At 42.1% G+C, this 19,788-nt stretch overlaps 1 protein-coding gene across 1 annotated transcript in view; it reads left to right on the plus strand.

Annotated features, from left to right (window-relative positions):
* Positions 1 to 10,971, plus strand: part of LOC308077743 (chondroitin sulfate N-acetylgalactosaminyltransferase 1-like) — a 44,681-nt gene extending 33,710 nt beyond the window's left edge. Inside the window, 4 exon segments of the mRNA XM_080418636.1 lie at positions 2,882 to 3,060; positions 3,632 to 3,726; positions 3,837 to 3,918; positions 6,910 to 10,971. Coding sequence (XP_080274762.1) covers positions 2,882 to 3,060; positions 3,632 to 3,726; positions 3,837 to 3,918; positions 6,910 to 7,205 — 652 coding nt within the window. The 3' untranslated portion in view covers positions 7,206 to 10,971.
* The last annotated feature ends 8,817 nt before the right edge of the window (positions 10,972 to 19,788 follow it).

Consider the following 19,788-nt stretch of genomic DNA (forward strand, 5'->3'; position numbering starts at 1 on the left):
ATCATAGGCCTACTGTTGAATGTTATCACCGATGCTATCGTATAAAAATACAGGGAAACTGTTGTTATGTTGCTGATATAAAATATACAGATATGGTATCTTGCACATTTGACAATGCTATTTGTGTCTACGATTGCGACTACTAGTTGTTTTAGTATAAATACTAGGTACTGTTACTATTGCTGCTATAGTATGTGTCTCTGCTACAATAGCATGTCAGTGCATGCTTGCTATAGCATGTAATTGCTATTGCAAAGTGTTTTTGCGCACGCACAGACACACACACACACACACACACACACACACACACACACACATTGAGAGCAAGTTTACAGAGCATTATAAGTGTTTCAACTGTTCCCATTTAGTCTCCAAAATCACCGGCGTCACCCGCTATTCTTGGAAGCTGAAAAGCGGTATTTGCCAGGCTGGCCCGTGGGGGTCGTTACACAGAAGGATAAATACTTCTCTCAGCCCACTAATTCTTGGGGAACAAGCACACAGATGCCTGTGTGTGTATTGTATTGTCCTGTGGCTATTTAAGGCAGTTAGGAGTAGAAAAACAAGGCTTTATATCATTGTCATTTACAGATGTGTTAGAGGATGGAAGACAATGAGACACGGTAACACAAACAATCTACTCTAGTCTTTGTCCTGAGTGACAAACACACACATACACACACACATATACACATATACACACACCCACACACACACACACACACACACACACACAAATAAAAATAGCAGATCTACAAGCTCTCAATGCGTTGCATCGCGACGCATTGAGAGCTTGTAGATCGGCTATTTTCAAATGGCCGAAATGTTTATAGGGCTGAAGTGGCTAAAGGAGAAATCCGGACATTTTAAGTGTTATCTTTGATGTGTCGTTACTCACCTACCGACGTAAAAAGTGGCGTTGTTTTTTTCCAGAGATTCCCCTCATTTTTTCAACCCCCTCCGTTGGCATAATGGGAGCGCGTGGCTTAGGGAAACTCGTCTATTATAACCGATGCAAAGTAATTTTTTTCTCTACTACTACTCATTGTAGAGTCTCATGATAGTCAAACATGCCTGGCAACACCAAGTTGCCAGGTTCTGGGAGAGAAACAAGCAACTAGCGTTAGCTCGTTCGGCATTAGCGGTAGCCTCTCAGGAACTTTCAGCGCATGTTTGACTATCATGAGACTCCACAATGAGTAGTAGTAGAGAAAAAAATAACTTTGCATCGGTTATAATAGACGAATTTCCCTAAGCCACGCGCTCCCATTATGGCAACGGAGGGGGTTGAAAAAATGACGACAGGGGAATCTCTGGAAAAAAACAACGCCACTTTTTACGTCGGTAGGTGAGTAACAACACATCAAAGATAACACTTAAAATGTCCGGATTTCTCCTTTAACACATTGACCACCAGAGGTTAATCTCATAATGTACTCACCAGTGCCAACGTTTTATTGTTGTTTTTTGTTTTTTTTCACGTTGCCATAGACCTCGTTAAAATCCTTAAGATTGAGCTCTGCACTGTTTGTAAACATCGCGGAGATCTCCCTGCGTGTACCAGTCCAAACCACGTGTCAAACGGGGCATCCATGTTGTAGTTAGAACGGTTTAGGTTAAACAGTGATCAGCGAGGAGAAAAACTACAATCGAAGAAAATGGCGTTGCAGTGTGCGCTTTAGAATGGAGTCCTATGGGATCGGCAAAACGTGATCCCGAATAATTCCATTTCCGGTGGTGTTACAATGAAATGTGCCGTACTAGAAAATTGAAAAAAGTTTTTTTTTTCGAAAAAAAGGAAAAAGCACCACAGCCCGTTATCTACGGGATCGGCGCTTTACAGTTGGATTTATCGGCCCGTAGGCTACGGGCCTGGCGGTGAGAGTGTTAATGTATGTTTCGTAATAATAATAAAAATCTACAAAGTAACTAGTAACTAACGTTTTTTAAGAATTAGTAGTGGATAGTTAAAGTAGTGGATTAAAAGTACAATATTTGTCTCTGAGATGTAGTGGAGTAGAAGTAAAAGTACTGGAAATTGGAAATACTCCAGTAAAGTAAAAATGCCTCAAAACAAAAAGTACAGTACTTGAGTAAATGTACTTAGTTACTTTACACCACTGCACGCACACAAACACACACACACAATCATACGTGCAGAAGCACAAAAGCACACGTACTCAGGGGGAAATGCAGAAGTTCTGACAGAAGCTGTTCTTGGTCAGTTCATCCTGTGGATGTTTCCTCTGGTCCTCCCTGTTTCCTCTTGTTGTGTGTAACTGAGGTTTGATTGAGGCTCCAGCCAAACTGACACATGCTGAGATGTGTCTACAGACTCTACACGTTATTTCACCTTAACTTGATTTGTACTCAGGCTTTACAGCCTTCCTAGAAATGTACTTGACTAAAAGTAAAATATTTGTCTTAAATAAATGTACTCAAGTAGGAGTAATAAGTATCAAAAAAATCTAATACGCAAGTAAAATATAGATCCTCAGAATCTGTACTTAAGTACAGTACTCAAGTACACTTACTCTGTTACTGTCCACCACACGGTCCCTGCTTCATCTCTCTCTCAGCTAGGGGGTCCTTGGCCTGAAAAAGGTTGAAGACTAGGATCAAAATATGAGAAATTGGAAAATATCAGCAAATCAGCTAATTAATTCCTACTGCCTTTCAACTTAATTAATGCACTCCTAATTAAAAAGCTTATTCACAGTAAGGGTCAGCACAGTACTACAGCACATTCAGCACTACAGTACAAGGTGGCTTGAGAATTGACAGAATGGATAAATTGGGAGATATAGGTGGAGATAAAAAAGCTTTTCTGAAGCTTGTTATCCAATATTATATAGATAATTCTTTCCCTCTGTTTCTTCAGGGAGGTCAACTTTAAGAACTACACTCTGCTTCAGCTGGACGAGGAGTTTTCCCGGGGGCGTGGTCTAGATCTGGGAGCCAGAGCGTGGAAGGGAAGCAACGTCCTGCTGTTCTTCTGTGACGTGGACATCTACTTCACAGCTGACTTCCTCAACACATGTCGCCTCAACGCACAACCTGGTAAAGCCCCATACACACGCACGCACGCAGCACGCACACAGTGGTGGAAAAAGTACTCAAATGTTTTACTTAAGTAAAAGTATCAATACTGCAACGTAGAAATACTCTGTTAGGGCGCGGTCACACCGCACTTTTATCTATGGGGCGGAATCTGCCAATGCTTTGTCAATGCAAATGCGTGGATCTTACTCGAATCCACGGATTTGCATTGACAAAGCACTGGCAGATTCCGCCCCAGAGGTCAAATAAAAGTGTGGTGTGACCGTGCCCTTACAAGTGAAAGTCAAGAATTCAAAATGTACTTGAGTAAAAGTACAAAAGTATTGGTATCAAAATGTTCTTAAAGTACCAAAAGTAGACAGAACTCATTATGCAGAATGTCCCATTTCACAAGTTTTCAAATACTTTTTCCACCACTGCACGCACACACACACACACACACGCACACTCGCACACACACACACACACACGCATACACACACACACACACACATACACGCACACGCGCACACACACACACACACACACACACACACAGCGGTCTGACCTCCATGTCTCTCTGTCTCTGCAGGTAAAAAGGTTTTCTACCCAGTGTTGTTCAGCCAGTACAACCCGTCACTAATCTACGGAAACCACGACCGCATCCCTCCTGTGGAGCAGCAACTGGTGAGAGAATACATTTCACACAGCTTTTATTTTTATATTTGACTGTAGGGATAGAAATCCAGTTGCTGTGATTTGTTAAATAAATTCCCATGTTTCTTTTTGCCTCTCAGGTGATGAAGAAAGACACAGGGTTCTGGAGGGACTTTGGTTTTGGCATGACCTGCCAATACAAAACCGACTTCATCAACATAGGTGAATTATAACTACTAGTCTTGTGATTCTCAATCTTTTTTGTTTCAGTTTGAGACAGATCCCAATTTGATAGGACTTTTATCTCACCACAACTGCCACCACAGATCGCCCTGGGTCGCTGCGTTATTTTTTGTGTTGAAATCCCCTTAGGGGAATCTTAGATCGCCTCATATAAGAACTGTGTTAGAAAAATAAACACACCACCCCGGCGATTTTACTCATATGGATATGAAGCATCGATTGAATGTGTTACCCAAAGAGTAACACATTAAACGCTAGAAACTAGTCAAACGACCCAAAGACTACGTTTCCCATGAAAGCGGCTGCTGTAGTGATTTCAGACCCGGAAGTGTAGTTTTTAAGGAAGAATGAATTCAATTTTCTCCATAAACAGGCTGTATCAAATATGAATGAATATCATAAACGATGCAGAGAATTGAATGATTGATGAGAATGTTTTGTAATGAAAGCTTCTGTGCTTTATTGATCACACACAAGCACATGTTGGTGCATCAAGTATTATCTAAGCTACGTGCATCCCCAGCCTTGCTGGGTGGGTCTATGCTGCTTGATATGCATTTTAATACAAATCCCTTTATACTGTAAACATTAACCAATAAGCCAGTCTCTCTCTCTTCTGCCGTTCTCTCCACTGACACTTGTGAGTAATTATGTGGCCTGACTGACAATGCAATCTGTACTCTACAGAACTTTGCAACTTCCACTTTCTGATAGCAAGTACTGTAAGAGGAAAAAGTGTGTGTTTGTGTGTGTGTGTGTGTGTGTGTGTGTGTGTGTGTGTGTGTGTGTGTGTGTGTGTGTGTGTGTGTGTGTGTGTGTGTGTGTGTGTGTGTGTGTGTGTGTGTGTGTGTGTGTGTGTGTGTGTGCGTGCGTGCGTGCGTGCGTGCGTGCGTGCGTGCGTGTGCGCGCGCGTGTGTGCGTGCCTCCCTTGAGCCACTCTCCTGTCTCCACCCACTGCAGCCTTAATTGAGTGAGAGTTCACAGAAATGCTAATAAACAGCTTACATTTGGGGAGAAGGGAAGAAAGGGCCTCTCACTCCCTGCATTATGCCAACGGTCAATGATGCCTGTGTCCAATTTGAGATGTATTGGTCAACCCTCTGAGGAGAGAAGTGGATGAGGGCATTTCCACCCACGGCAGAGTCTAAATTGAGTTAGAGTTCAACAAAAATGCACCCACACTGAGGAGAAAATGGATGAGGACAGGGTTAGTCATATAATCAGATCTTACACTAGGAGAGTAGGGTAGGAATAGTAGGATAGCGCGACAACAAATGATGCTATATGTGTAGACATCAGTGTTGATTTTGACAGCAAATTTTGATCTAGTATAGTCTTTTGAATAAAATTCCATTTAGTTTTTGTCTTATTTTAGTCATCTGTTTTTTTTTAGTTTTTGTCTAGTTTTAGTCGACTAAATATCATAAGATTATAGTCGACTAAATCTATAGTTGATTTAGTCGACTAAAATGTGTTTTGGCGGTGCCTTGATGGCGTCGTAATGGCTGATTTTACACTTGGTTGCATGCTGAAAATAGCCGATCTACAAGCTCACAATGCGACGCGTTGTGAGCTTGTAGATCTGCTATTTTCAGAGCGCAACACCCGAGCGCAACCAAACATAAAATGACTTGTCTTTTAGTTCTACTGGATCTCTTCTCCACTAGTCCCTCTCCAACATTTCAGTCTAGTTTTTTGATTTGTTGACGAAATTGTCAATATATTTAGTCTTAGCTTTAGTCATCGTAGCTTAGTTTTTATTTAGTTTGTATTTAGTTTTCGTCAGTGAAAAAAGGTAGTCGACGAACATTTTTCGTCAATGTTTCAGTCGACGAAATCAACACTGCCGTGCACCAACTGTATATAAAACATGAAATAAAAGCAAAGTAAAACATGACTTCCAGACTAAAGGGGTAAATACACTAGATGGAGTGGAACTGATGTTGACTGCTCTAAGAATGCAGGTTAAAACATGTCTAGTTGAGGTGTTCTTGGATGCCACACCATGCTTATCTTATCATTCCTGTTTTGTGACATAGCCAAAGCAAGCAGTGCTGAGAGAGAAAACATGTTGTGATTAGACAGCAGAATGTGTTACAGAAGTAGCTTAGGGTGCAACAGTAAATTAAACTAATTGATTTAAATGATCATTAAAAAATTGTTGAGAGCTTGTATGTAGATCATGTATTTTTGCAATTTTTTGTGTGACACTCTTGTACAGCGATGTATAAGTCATTAAAGGTAGGGTAAGTGATTTGCGTTGGTTAAAATAATTGTTAAATAGCTCTATATTCTGATAGTACTCATTGCTATAGAGTGTTTGTTCAGTATTAGGAGTCTCCTTGTCTCTCCACCTCTTTATAAAACAGAAAATGCATTTTCGCTTCAGTTTCAGTTTCATTTCCAATTGTATCCAACCAGGAGAGATAACTCAATCAGGATATAGATTAAACAAGTGAAATTGGAAGTGATGACACTAAGAAATGAGCAGGCAAAATTGGAACTGGAACACTATACAAATTAAGCTTAAAAATTGGTACTTTCTCCTGATTGGCTGAGATTTTGACACCTACCGAAAAATGTATTTTCTGTTTATTAAAGAGCTGGAGAGACAGGGAGACATCTGTTACTGAAAAAACACTCTATAGCAATGATTACTATCATAATATAGTATTTTAACCTTTTAACAAAATACTTTTTGTTTTAACCAAAAAATATCACTTACCCTACCTTAAGTCACACTAAGCACTTATTCGATTAATCGAATAAGTAATCAATAGAATAATCACTAAGAAAATAATTGATAGTTGCAGTCCTAGAAGAAGTGAAGCGTAAACAGAAATCATATGGTTTTGTATATTATTCTTGCAGTATGTTATTCACCTTTTTCTTTCACCAGGATTTAAACTGTTATTATACTGTATAATTCAATATCACCATTCCAACGTTTGTGCTCCCACTGTCTTACAGGAGGGTTCGACGTGGACATCAAAGGCTGGGGCGGCGAAGACGTCCATCTCTACCGGAAATATCTCCACAGCAACCTGCTGGTGATCCGCGCGCCGTCCAGAGGCCTGTTCCACCTGTGGCACGAGAAGCGCTGCGCCGACGAGCTCCCGCCGGAGCAGTACCGCATGTGCATGCAGTCCAAAGCCATGAACGAGGCCTCGCACGGCCAGCTGGGAATGTTGTTCTTCAGACACGAGATCGAGGCCCACCTCCACAAACAAAAACAACAAAACCCCCAAAGCCCCAAAAAGACATGATGATGCATCATAGTGATAATCATTAGCGTCATGATGATGGCTGATGATGAAGCATTGATAATCGTATTAAAATACTAGTGATCGGATGAGAGCTCTTCATTAGACGGTATTTGAATAATACTGAGGACTTTTCATGATGTCAAGAGCTCACAATGCCTAATTGATTTGGCATTACTCTTTTTTTTTGGGGGGGGGGGGGGGGGGGCTTTATTGATAGATGGATGGATGGGTAGTGGAGATAGACAGGAAACAGGGAGAGAGGGACGGGGGGTGACACGCAGCAAAGGCCGTCGGGATCGGGACGCGAACCTGCGACACGCTGTCATCAGGCATTAGAGCCTGTGGGCCCTATTTTCGCCGGTGCCTCACCCATTATTATCCCTAAACTTCTTTGCAAATTTTTTATGTTTTTAAAAACATTTTCAAATCGTTCCAATAGCCAATCTACAAGCTCACAACGTCTCGATGTAGATCGGCTAGTTGAACTATTTGAAAATGTTTTAAAGGAGCTACACCCATCCATCCATCCATCCATCTTCAACCGCTTATCCGGAGTCGGGTCGCGGGGGCAACAGTTCCAGCAGAGAGCTCCAGACCTTCCTCTCCTGAGCAACATTAGCAACTTCCTCCTGGGGGATCCCGAGGCGTTCCCAGGCCAGTGTGGAGATGTAATCCGCCCATCTGGTCCTTGGTCTGCCCCGGGGTCTCCTCCCAGTGGGACGTGCAGCGAGGACCTCCCTAGGGAGACGCTCGGGAGGCATCCGTACTAGATGCCCGAACCACCTAAGCTGGCTCCTTTCCAAGCGAAGGAGCAGCGACTCTACTCCGAGTCTCTCCCGGGTGACCGAACTTCTCACCCTATCTCTAAGGGAGATGCCAGCCACCCGTCTGAGAAAACTCATTTCGGCCGCTTGTACCCGCGACCTTATTCTTTCGGTCATGACCCACACTTCATGACCATAGGTGAGAGTAGGAACGAAGATTGCTCGGAAGACCGAGAGCTTTGCCTTCTGGCTCAGCTCTCTTTTCGTCACCACAGTGCGGTACAGCGACTGCAATACCGCTCCTGCTGCTCCGATTCTCCGGCTGATCTCCTGCTCCGTCCTCCCCTCACTCGTGAACAAGACCCCGAGATACTTAAACTCCTTCACCTGGGGCAAAGCCTCATTCCCTACCCGGACTGCACAATCCACCGGTTTCCTGCTGAGCTACACCATGAATTTAAAAAATATATTTGATATTTAATATCATATGGTGTATGTCCCTCAAACCTTTTTCAAAAGGTTTGAGCCTAAATCATCACTCAGATATACTCATCCCAAGTCAATTGTCTCTGGCTTATACAGCACTTTCAGCTGCAATACCAAAACGTCCTCTTGTGCAGGGGGGGGCTACTGAGCAATTCTGTCTGTTAATAAAAAAAAATATTTAAAAAAAAAAAAAAAAAAGGAAAAATTCTGCATAAAAAGAAGCATCTAAGAAAAATACAAAATCGAAAAGAAAACACTTTGAACATTTTTGAACAATTCCACCAAGTGTTTGAGGTGCCTGTTTCACCCACTTCCGGGGGGCGGAGCCAAAATCCGAGCCCGAAGTATTTGTTCGTAGACCCCCACTTAGGGGGGGTAGAAAAAGTTTCGGAGCGATTCGGGCACTTTTCATTTAACATTGGGTTTGCCATCATTAATGTTTGTGACATCATAAACATTTCCATTCTGAGATCGCCTGTTCAGACACGCCCATTCTGGAAATCCATGAAATGAGAAGGAATGACTGAATTAAAAAAAAAACATTTTTTTGGGTAAAAGAGACACTGGGGACCCCAAAAAATACAAAAAAACAAGAAAAAAGTGATTTTCATGGTGTAGACCCTTTAAAAAAAGTGGCAAAGAAGTTCAGGGATAATGGGTAAGGCACCGGGCGAAAATAGGGCCCCAAATGTGGTATGAGCCTGGACCGCTAGGCCAGCGGGCGCCCCGACTTGGCGTCGCTCTTGAGGAGACACATAAGGTTTTGCTCACGTTGAGAGACGCCTGGATCAGCAATGTGTTTCATTGGATTGTTACTGAACTTATCCACCGTGATAGAGCCATCTCTACTGTGCTTTTCCATGTGTCTTTACTCTCACTGTACCTACTCACAGCAGAACCAGATTATAACGACATGCTCAAACAAAACAATCATAAGAGAGAGACAATTTCTTCTTGGTACCTACAGTATGCCGAGAAAGAAAATATCTGAGTAAATTGTCAAAAGAAAAGACTCAATGCTCCTCACATCTTATTTTTCTTAAATGACGTGCCTTGTGTGTCTGTACAATCTTTTCTTCAGAATGCCTTGACAGACTTTGACTGGCCTTGACTACATTTATATTCTGCAGACTGTCAGCTCCACCTAGTGGACAGAAGCAGTACACGCCGGTGATTAAAATGAAGGACTTCCTTACAAGCCTGTAATGGATCTGTTGTTAAATGTTTGTTTGTGAATTACTGTATAGAATTTGTATCAATTGCTTTTATGTTGCTGATGTTTTCAGAGATCATATGCAATATTATGACATTTTATAAAGAACGTAAAGCTACGGTATGTGATACCTTACCTGTGCAGTATTATTTTATGTGCTCCATGACCCTATTCTATTCAACTAGATGGTGATTTAGACATCTCGCCACACAAACTGGCTACACATAATTAAGGGGAAAATTATTATGAGCTTATTATAATTAGATAAATTGTATATTATTTTCTAGTTTATTATTAAACTAAGTTATTGACACATGAATGGCAGAATGCGTAGAAGATGTGATATTTATGATATGACTGCAGGATTGGAAGATCATTTACTGAGGTTGTATCGACGATGACTTAGTTAACAAGTCAGAATGAGACATATTAAGTCTAACCTTTATTATTATTTTATCTCATTATATCTCCTCTGCATACCGCATGCATGCACGCACGCACACGTGCGTGCAGACACACACACACACACACACACACACACACACACACACACACACACACACAGAAAAACAGTGAGAGAAAGTGGAGAAGTTAGAATATTAAATGAGTGATGTACATTGCTACAGAGACAAAGTATGGTAAATGTGAGATAAAGTGTATTTAAACCATTCCCCTTGTTGTCAAGCATAGATGCCCATAAATATAAACTTCCAAAAGAGATTAGTAATATTGTCACTGTCAGGTGGAAACCTTGTATGTCCAAAACCTTTACTTTTCAGGAAATGGGAAAAAAGATTACCTGTGTCCCCATAGATCTAATGTAGTTATTCTTTAATACCTTTCATTGGTTTATTTAAACCCAAATTGCTTTGGGATCTTCTAAATTGGCTATTTTCGTAACATTCACTTATAAAAACTAATTTAAAAAAGATGAAATATGGAGATACAAGGTTTTTGCCTGACAGCAAAGATATATTTCATATAATCTTCTATAGACATATTGGACATTAACCTGACTTGATGTCTCATCCTAACCTGGCTGACTCCGCCAAATGGAAGAAGCTTGCGACACACATTAGTCTCATCCCAGCACTTCATTTATTCCATTAGAAGCAAGTAAACTGAACAGTACTTTTTGTTTGATGACCAAAGCTATGAAAAAAAGGAGGCACTCTTGAAACATATTTGTTATCGTTAGCCATTCACAGTTTTTTATTTTCTTCTGAAATGTAAGTATTTTTGTGTTCGATGTCTTTGGGTTTATTCTCCACTTGAATGAACTGAATAAAACCTATTTTTAGCACATTGTTCACGTTATGTATTATGTCTACATTTTGGGGGGGTCTTCTGTTTATGTCTCGGCTGTTTGAATACAGAGTGATAATCTACATGTATTACCCATGCATCCATTAGCTTCTATAGTTTGTAATAATTTCATAATTGCCTGTTGTTGGGATATTTTAGATTTTGTCATCTGTACTGAACAGACAGAACTCAGATATTGTCTCATAAATGTACTGTATATCAAATCAACACACCACCAGCATTAACACATTGGGTGCCAGAGGTTTTCTAAAAGAGTCTATAGCTGGTGCCAGCATTTTTAAGCTTTCTGACTAATCTTTAAAGGACCACAGAATATTCTGTGCTATCACTATGTAAACACCAAATATCTCAAACTACTTTATTCTTTTTTTTAACTTTGTTTATTGGGTTTTTCACAGCAGGATTCAGCATTAAATGCAAATGGTCTGGTGCATAAAAAAGCTCCTTAGTGCAACCAATAAAATACTAAAGCTCAATAATCACATTGAATTATCACCCCAAGACAAAGGACAAGTACAAATAAAAAATAAAAAATATATACATATACAAATTATATAAAGCAAACACAGACCAAACAAGACAAAAACAAAAACAAAAATATAGCTGCAAGCAGCGATAAGCGGGCCAGGGAATAGAGAGAGAGAGAGAGAGAGAGAGAGAGAGAGAGAGAGAGAGAGAGAGGGGGAGAGAGAGGGGGAGAGAGGGAGAGAGCGAGAGAGAGCGAGAGAGAGAAAGAGAAAGAGAAAGAGAAAGAGAAAGAGAAAGAGAAAGAGAGAGAGAGATAGAGAGAGAGAGAGAGACGGAATAGATTGAAGAGAGAGAGAGAGAGACGGAATAGATTGAAGAGAGAGAGAGATAAACGGAATAGATTGAAGAGAAAGAGAGAGAGAGAGAAACGGAATAGATTGAAGAGAAAGAGAGAGAGAAACGGAATAGATTGAAGAGAAAGAGAGAGAGAGAAACGGAATAGATTGAAGAGAAAGAGAGAGAGAGAGAGAGAGAGAATCGGAATAGATTGAAGAGAGAGAGAGAGAGAGAGAGAGAGAAACGGAATAGATTGAAGAGAAAGAGAGAGAGGGAGAAACTGAATAGATTGAAGAGAAAGAGAGAGAGAGACTTGGAAAAGGAATAGATTGAAGAGAGAGAGAGATACATGGAAACGGAATAGATTGAAGAGAGAGAGAGCGAGAGAGACATGGAAACGGAATAGATTGAAGAGAGAGAGAGAGACATGGAAACATAATAGACTGAAGAGAGAGAGAGATGGAAGCAGAACGGATTGAATGGACATCTCAACCTATTGCCATTAACAGCAATCGAACCCTCAACCTTTGGATTAACAGGCTGCAACACTACCTATAGTGCTATAGCTTTGTACAGATTGAGGTTGTCTGTTGAAGATAAAAGTGAACCAGTGAAAGCAGCCGACCTACAAGCTCAGAAACACGTTGCTATCTGAAAAATTTTGAGATTGTAGATCGGCTATTTTCAGAATGAAGTATGTCATACATTGCAAAAACATACCCTCTCAAATAAGTATTTCAGGTTATGTTTAACAATTGCACATGTATTAATTGACACAATCATGTTGTGTGCAATGCAACTTTAATGAAGTCCGCATCAAGTGAGGTTTGAACTGGCAACCTTCAGGTTGTGAGGCACACGTTTAAGGGAGAAGCCATTGGACCAACAGACAAGAACCTGTGAAAAAGGAGATCACACAGATGATACAGTTTCACGCAAATAGCTGAAAAATCCTGGGTTTAAGTGTTTTTCAAACTGCTCAAAATTGCGGACAATCTAAGGGGGGAGCTTACTGGTCAACGTGATACATGTGTTCCTCATGAGTCAAGGCACATGTGTAAGCAGGTTTAATGGCTGTCGGCCAAACGAGGCATGACTTTTGCCTGTTTAAACTTTGCACTTTCAAAAAATCGCTATAGCGCCCCCCTTTGACCAATTGGAGTAAGATTGGTTTCAGTAATATTTGGAATGACCCTCAACATTAACGCAAAGTTTCAAAGAAATGTGAGTCTGTATACTGCCCTTGCAACACGTGCCTATGTGAAGCTAGACAGCTAGTTAACAATCCTGGGATCCTCCAATAAACAAACAAGGCTTGACTTTTCTTGGTAATTTACTGAAGTCTCTGCAGGGTATTTTTTGGTTGTAAAACTCCTGTGACAGAAGGACTACAATCTCTGAGACTGGCCTCAGAAACATCTTGACAGCTCCATCCTTCAGAGCATTGGTGAAATTGTCAGTTGGCATGGATTCAATCAACTCAGAGTGAGCTGCTCTGGTAGACATGTAGGTAAGGTGTACAGCCCAGCATTTGCTGTCTGCACTACTTCCTCTCGTATGACGTGTCATGCTGGTCCGGGGTCCAAAGACACCAAGACCAACATTGGTGAAAAGGGGGCTTTAGCGGGGGTCTGTCCATAGGCAAGTCTTTGGCTTGTGACAGCTCACTTACACTAATTGTGTCTAGGTAACGTTTCCATCCTTCGCTTCCTGTGTTGTCTGAGGTCCCTCTGAAGGATGTAGACACATGGATGAGGTGTCCTGTTGTTCGACAGAGTATTCTCCAGCTTGAGAATCGCTTGAAATGTTCAGGGCTCAACTGAGACTTGAAGGCTTTGGTACTCAGAGTTGTGACTTCAGGCTGAATCTCAGTGCCAGCTTCAGGCTCAACAAGGTTGAAGAGGCTGTATTCAGATGTGTCCTTTGTGTTGGACTGTGACAAGAAGGCAGGGCCTGAGAACCAACTGCTATGTTGTAGATCGGCTGTCTGTATAGACCTGGTGGCTTGGTCTGCAGGGATCGCATCCGTTGCAGCATAGGACCACTGGTCAGGGTGTGTGGATCCTCTAATCCGAGTTACCCGATTGCTGTCCTTGTCTTTGTAGACGTGTTTGTCCATGATGTCCAGGAATGTTCTGTCATCCATGGATAGTACTGGTTTGTCGTCATCCTTGGACTGTTCGAACACCGAGCATCCGAGGTTGTCTGTCCTCTCTGTGGGACCTGCATCTTCCTTACAGGCTGTAGAGGTGGAACCAGGATGCTGTGTCATACCACTGTAGCCTTCCATCACTTGGATGCCTTTTGGGTATGGGTTGAAACAGGATATGTGACAATTTTGCAGCACGTTTGCTTTGTAGACACTGACCTCTGATGGTTTGTGGACTGTCCCCAAGCACACTTCACCCACGATGACCGTTTCTAGGTCTAGCCGCTGCATGTAAGGAGCATTGTGGGGCCCGTTTATTTGCTCTCGCACCTTGTGCACCCCTAAGATGTCTTTTCCTAAGAGCAAAAGGATTGGAGCGTCTGGGTCCACAGGATGAATCTTCTCGGCAACTGGCTGTATGTGGGAGTGACAATGTGCGATTTCTGGTGAGGGTATCTCCGTCGTATCATCAGGAACAATGTCACACTCGATTAGGGTTGGTAGAGGAAGTTGTAGAACAGGGGGCTCCTGGTCTTCCTCCCCGCATTGACTCTCCTCAGCTACCTTGTAGGCTGCGGCTTCGAAGGAGGCAGCAGCAGCAGCCCTCTGAGACTGGAGAACATGGAGATTGACGTCAAGATCAGCCTTTTGTTTTTCAACTTCAGCCTTGTGTGCAGCCTTTTGTTTTTCACGTTCAGCCTTGTGTACAGCCTTTTGTTTAAGAAGATTGGCGTCAACATCAGCCTTTTGTTTTTCAAGTTCAGCCTTGTGTAGAGCCTTTTGTAGTTCAAGTTCAGCATTGTGTAGAGCCTTTTGTTTTTCTAGTTCAGCCTTGTGTATCATCACTGCAGCTTGTTCTTCAGCAAATGCCACTTCGGCCTGAGCAGCCTTTGCCTTAGCCTTTGCTTTAAGGTATGAAGACGATATTGAGGATCATGATGACTTGTGAGAAGACTGGTGAGAAGACTTGTGAGAAGACTGGTGAGAAGACTGGTGAGAAGACTTATGAGAAGACTTGTGAGAAGACTGGTGAGAAGACTTGTGAGAAGACTGGTGAGAAGACTGATGAGAAGACTGGTGAGAAGACTGATGAGAAGACTGGTGAGAAGACTTGTGAGAAGACTGGTGAGTAGACTTGACGGAATCTGCTTGGGATGCCTCATGCTCCTCCTGTTGTCTTGTTAGTGTCAGGAGTTCCAAATCCTCCTTCTCCTCTTCTTGATCATCATTAGCATCCAATGTGTATTTCTTTCCAGAGCCTGTACTCATGATTGCTGATTATAATCTTGTGTGCTTGAGCCCGCCGTGCTTCTTGTCTTTTTACTATACTGCCCTTGCAACACGTGCCTATGTGAAGCTAGACAGCTAGTTAACAATCCTGGGATCCTCCAATAAACAAACAAGGCTTGACTTTTCTTGGTAATTTACTGAAGTCTCTGCAGGGTATTTTTGGTTGTAAAACTGAAACAGTACAGAAATAGACATACACATACATATGAATTAGTACGCATATAAGTATACATAAATGGTAAATAATTGCATTTGAACCAGTTACCCAAAGTTACAAAAACAGAATGCAGCCACTGCAGCAATAAGCTAACATGGAATGCAGAGCACATGTGCTTACACAACTATCAAACAAACAATTAGCCTAGTCCACACAGGAGAAGCTGCAAACATCAAGTTTTGCATGAATACAATCATTACACAGATTAACTACAACTTAAATGTACTTACAGACAAATAATGTCCAAGGCAAAAACGTTTTAAGATTATTCTCAGCAGACCACAAGCACAGCTCACTGTTCACTGGAGAAATGCTGGCTTAACTGAGTGCAGTTTACTTTCGTTTTTGTTTTTATACTTTTTAACCTCCACCACTAGATGGCAGTACAAACACTATGATCTGTTACAAAGAACATCACCTTTTAGCTTAACTTATTGACTTATTAAATGACAGAATTATTTAAACATTTTTAAACTTTGGATCTTAACCAATCTGCCATTTGGAGGCAGCACAGTCTGCATGTATGTGTTAGGGGCAGATGAATAATTGTCATAAAACTGCAATATTCATTGGCTCATTAAAGCTTCATTTTTTCACTTATGGAAAATCTTTTGCATCAGTTTGTCGGCATAGGTCCAAAGTTCATGTGTAAAACGTTTCGTGCAGATTACTCAAAAATCCCAGGACAGAGGTTTTAACTGTTTTTCATATAATTCAAAATGGTGGGAGATCTAAAGGTCAGAGGTCAAAAGTCAGAGGGTTAAAGTTGTTCATCATGAGTAGACGCATGTGTGTATTGAAGTTTTATGGCTGTAGGTCAAACAGGGCATGAGTTGTACCTGTTCAAAGTTGGCATTTTCAATTGAGTGCTATAGCGCCACCTTTTGACGAAAGATTGTGAGATTTATTTCTTGATAGTTTTTCATGACCATCTACCATATGGCCGAGTTTCGTAAAAAGCGACAGCACGGTTCAGCCAGAACTGCGAAAAGTGGCAGAAACAGAATACGTACAATAATAAGACAGGTCCAGAGCTGAGCTCTGGCCCCGTAACTAGAACAGACACATCAGTCAAACAATATATCAATGTCACGTTTAAAATCCGCTATACAGCACAATACCCCCGCCACAGCAAACCCATCATATCAATGATCCACCAGACCTCACGTACCCGTATCCCCGATCAGAGATGGATTCAAATTCCGGACAAATTGAAAGAATGGACCCCATACCTCCCCAAACTTACTGGAGGAGCCATTTAATGAGAATCTTATCTTTTCTAGTTTTAGACAATACAAGATGTCTCTTATCCAATGAGTGTGAGAGGGGGAAGTAGGTGATTTCCAATGAATTAAAATGAGTCTTATCCTGGCCAATAGAGTGATAAAAGCCAAAACATCTTTTTCTATTTTAGAAAACAAGGGCAATGAGGGGAAAACCCCAAACAGTGCGCCTAAAGGAGTAGGCTCCGCCAAGTACTGTGTCAAATTGTTACACTATTCTGTGCCAGTAAGGGCTCGTACACACTGCAGGAGATTTGGTCCGAGATTGCTGTCGCCGACATTTTTTGGCGCTCGCCGACAAAACCTCCCGATCTGACGCAGATCGGCCTTTGATCTGCGAGATAATGCTCGCTCTGTGTGAAAGGTTCCGCGAGACGATGTGGCCGCGATTATCCGCTCTGCGACGGCTTTCCGACCGTTTTCAGATAACTACCATGTTAGATATTCAGCTCTGTCCCAGACAGGAGATCGGACAGTATCATACATTATGAAAGGGTCTGCGAGGAGATCCACGCTACAGCCAATGAGAGCACATTACAGCCACCGTGGCCAGGGGAGCGTCGCTGGATCTGACCACAACAAACAGTCCCTACCGCAATATTACCGTCCAGTCCTGTATTAAGTTAACATTATAAAACAAAAGGAGAGAGTGAGCGAGCCTGGTGGGCTGTTTATTTTAGAGGAATTGTACAGAGAGAGAGAGAGAGAGACAGACAGACAGACAGAGAGTGAGAGCAAGAGCGAGCTCTGTGTGTGTGTGTGTGTGTGTGTGTGCGCGCAGCATGTGCTCGCTGTTATGAACAGCGTTGCCAGATGTTGCGAGAGAAATAAGCAACCAGGTCTATGAAAACAAGCCCAAGAAAAGGCCACTTGAGCACTTTAAACCTATTTACAAATACATTGGATATTTTAAAATAGCCGATCTACAAGCTCACAACGCGTCGCAGCTATTTTCAAATAAAAATCTTGAGAAAATTTCGGAATATTTTCCAAATCCACACAAATCTTGTATGGGGGTCTATGATGGCACAACATATTTACAGAAGGGGGTCTGCGGACAAATACATATTATGTGTTGTTTAAACCACTGGTTTAAACAACATTAGGAAACAAGGCCAAATAAGCAACTACACAAATAAGCCCAAAAAATGCACCCCGCCAACCAATATTTACAAGCAACTCTACAGAAAAACAAGCCCAAAGTCGCTTATAATAAGCGGACATGGCAACGCTGTCACTGACGGCTTCTGCGCACTTGACGTGGAGAGAGAGAGAGAGAGAGAAAGAGCGAGAGAGGGGGGAGAGGGAGAGGGAGAGAGGCATATCACGGGATACGTCGATTAAAATGAATTGGAATAAACTCAAATGTATGTATTGGGTCTGACTCTGGAGATAGCATTCTAGTGAACTATCCTACAGTGTGTCAGCCCTTGTCGGGGATCAATCCTGTTGTGAAGACCACAACGATATTATGACAGCCGATTTCAAGAAATAAACTCCTGCAGTGTGTAATGCTTAACGATCAGATAACCCCCCGAGCACTTTAAGGTCCTGCAATGTGTACCTGCCTTAACTCACTTCGGAAGTATCTGTTCAGATGCAATAGTAGTTATTAAAACTAATAGCAATAGTTATTACTCTTTGACAGAGTAGAAGTTGACAAGATCTATATGGACAGAAACGTACTCAGTTGCATGAGATAAGGAGCAAGGATACCGCCCACTTTGGCAACCGTGGCACAGGTGCCAACAGCTGTGTTTCTGATAACTGTTGGGTACAGCTCTCCGGTGTAGGCAAAAATCAGTTGGAAACTGGTGGAAATGCCCAATTTACCCAGCATCTCCAGTGTTATGGACAGGTCAGGTAGACCTAAGCAAACAGAAGAATACACGAGAATAAAGTAGAATAGATGCATGTATCTATCTATTTAGATATGTTGTATGTGTGTATATATTTATGCATGTATGTATTTGTGTACATATGTGCATGCAAGTGCTTCACATTAATGAATGTACAGTATATCCAAAATTTGCAGCAGAATATGTACACACACACATTTAGTTTTATCTTTAGACTGAGAAGGAGTAGTCTTGTAACTTCTAACATTCATTAGTTTCCTACAGTATGATAAAGTCCCTACAGTCACCTTGTGGCACCAGCTGAATGCAGTACAGCATTCCTCCTCCGAGAACCAGACAGAGTGCCACAGACAGCTGCCTGGGAAGACACTGCAGCGCCAGCCAGCTGGAGACGGACGCCGGCAACTCCACGGTTGCCGAGATGAAACAGTTGAGAAAGCGGTCGCCGTGCAGACTCGATGTGTTCAGGTAAGGGACAGGCCAAAGAAACCACTGTTTATAGAGAACCTGGGAGGGACACACACACAGCAACAGTCTCTGTCCCAGTAGTAGCCTAAGTACTGATCAATGATCGACAGATGGATGGATGATGGCTAGATGGAAGGACAGATTGATAGATAGATATATGAACGCATATAGGGATCAATTAATATACATATACATATATATATATATATATATATATATATATATATATATATATATATATGTTACAGGGAAATTGGCATTCCAGGGAAATTGGAAAAGGAGCGCTTGTTTTTACCACCCACCCAAGCAATTCTGTATAACCAACGATAGAGGGCAATGAATGCAAGCGTGTGTGCATGTGCATGTGCATGTGTGCATGCGCACACATGCACAGGCACACATGTGTGTCGTCGTGGACACTGGATAGTAACCATAGACTGTAACCCATGAAAAGATCTATTCTGTCCCTATCGGTTCACAACTCGGACGGCGCTGATTCGACTAGCAGACTTTCGGCCGGTCGAGGCCTCCTCGGCCTCAAGCTCTGCTGAGTCGGCGCGCCTCCGTCATGGACAATAACTGTTATCACGTGTGCGTGTGAGCGCGTGTTCAGCGTTCCCCTAGCGTAGCTTCCTGGTTGCTATGTGGGGGGAACAACAAAAGCCAGGTCGGCTTCGCATCAAAGCCCCGCCTTGCGCCTCCTCCTCCTCCTCCTCGTGCCGCC

This window comes from Gymnoscopelus braueri (assembly GCF_963280865.1).
Source record: "Gymnoscopelus braueri genome assembly, chromosome: 22".
In the NCBI taxonomy this organism is placed as follows: Eukaryota; Metazoa; Chordata; class Actinopteri; order Myctophiformes; family Myctophidae; genus Gymnoscopelus; species Gymnoscopelus braueri.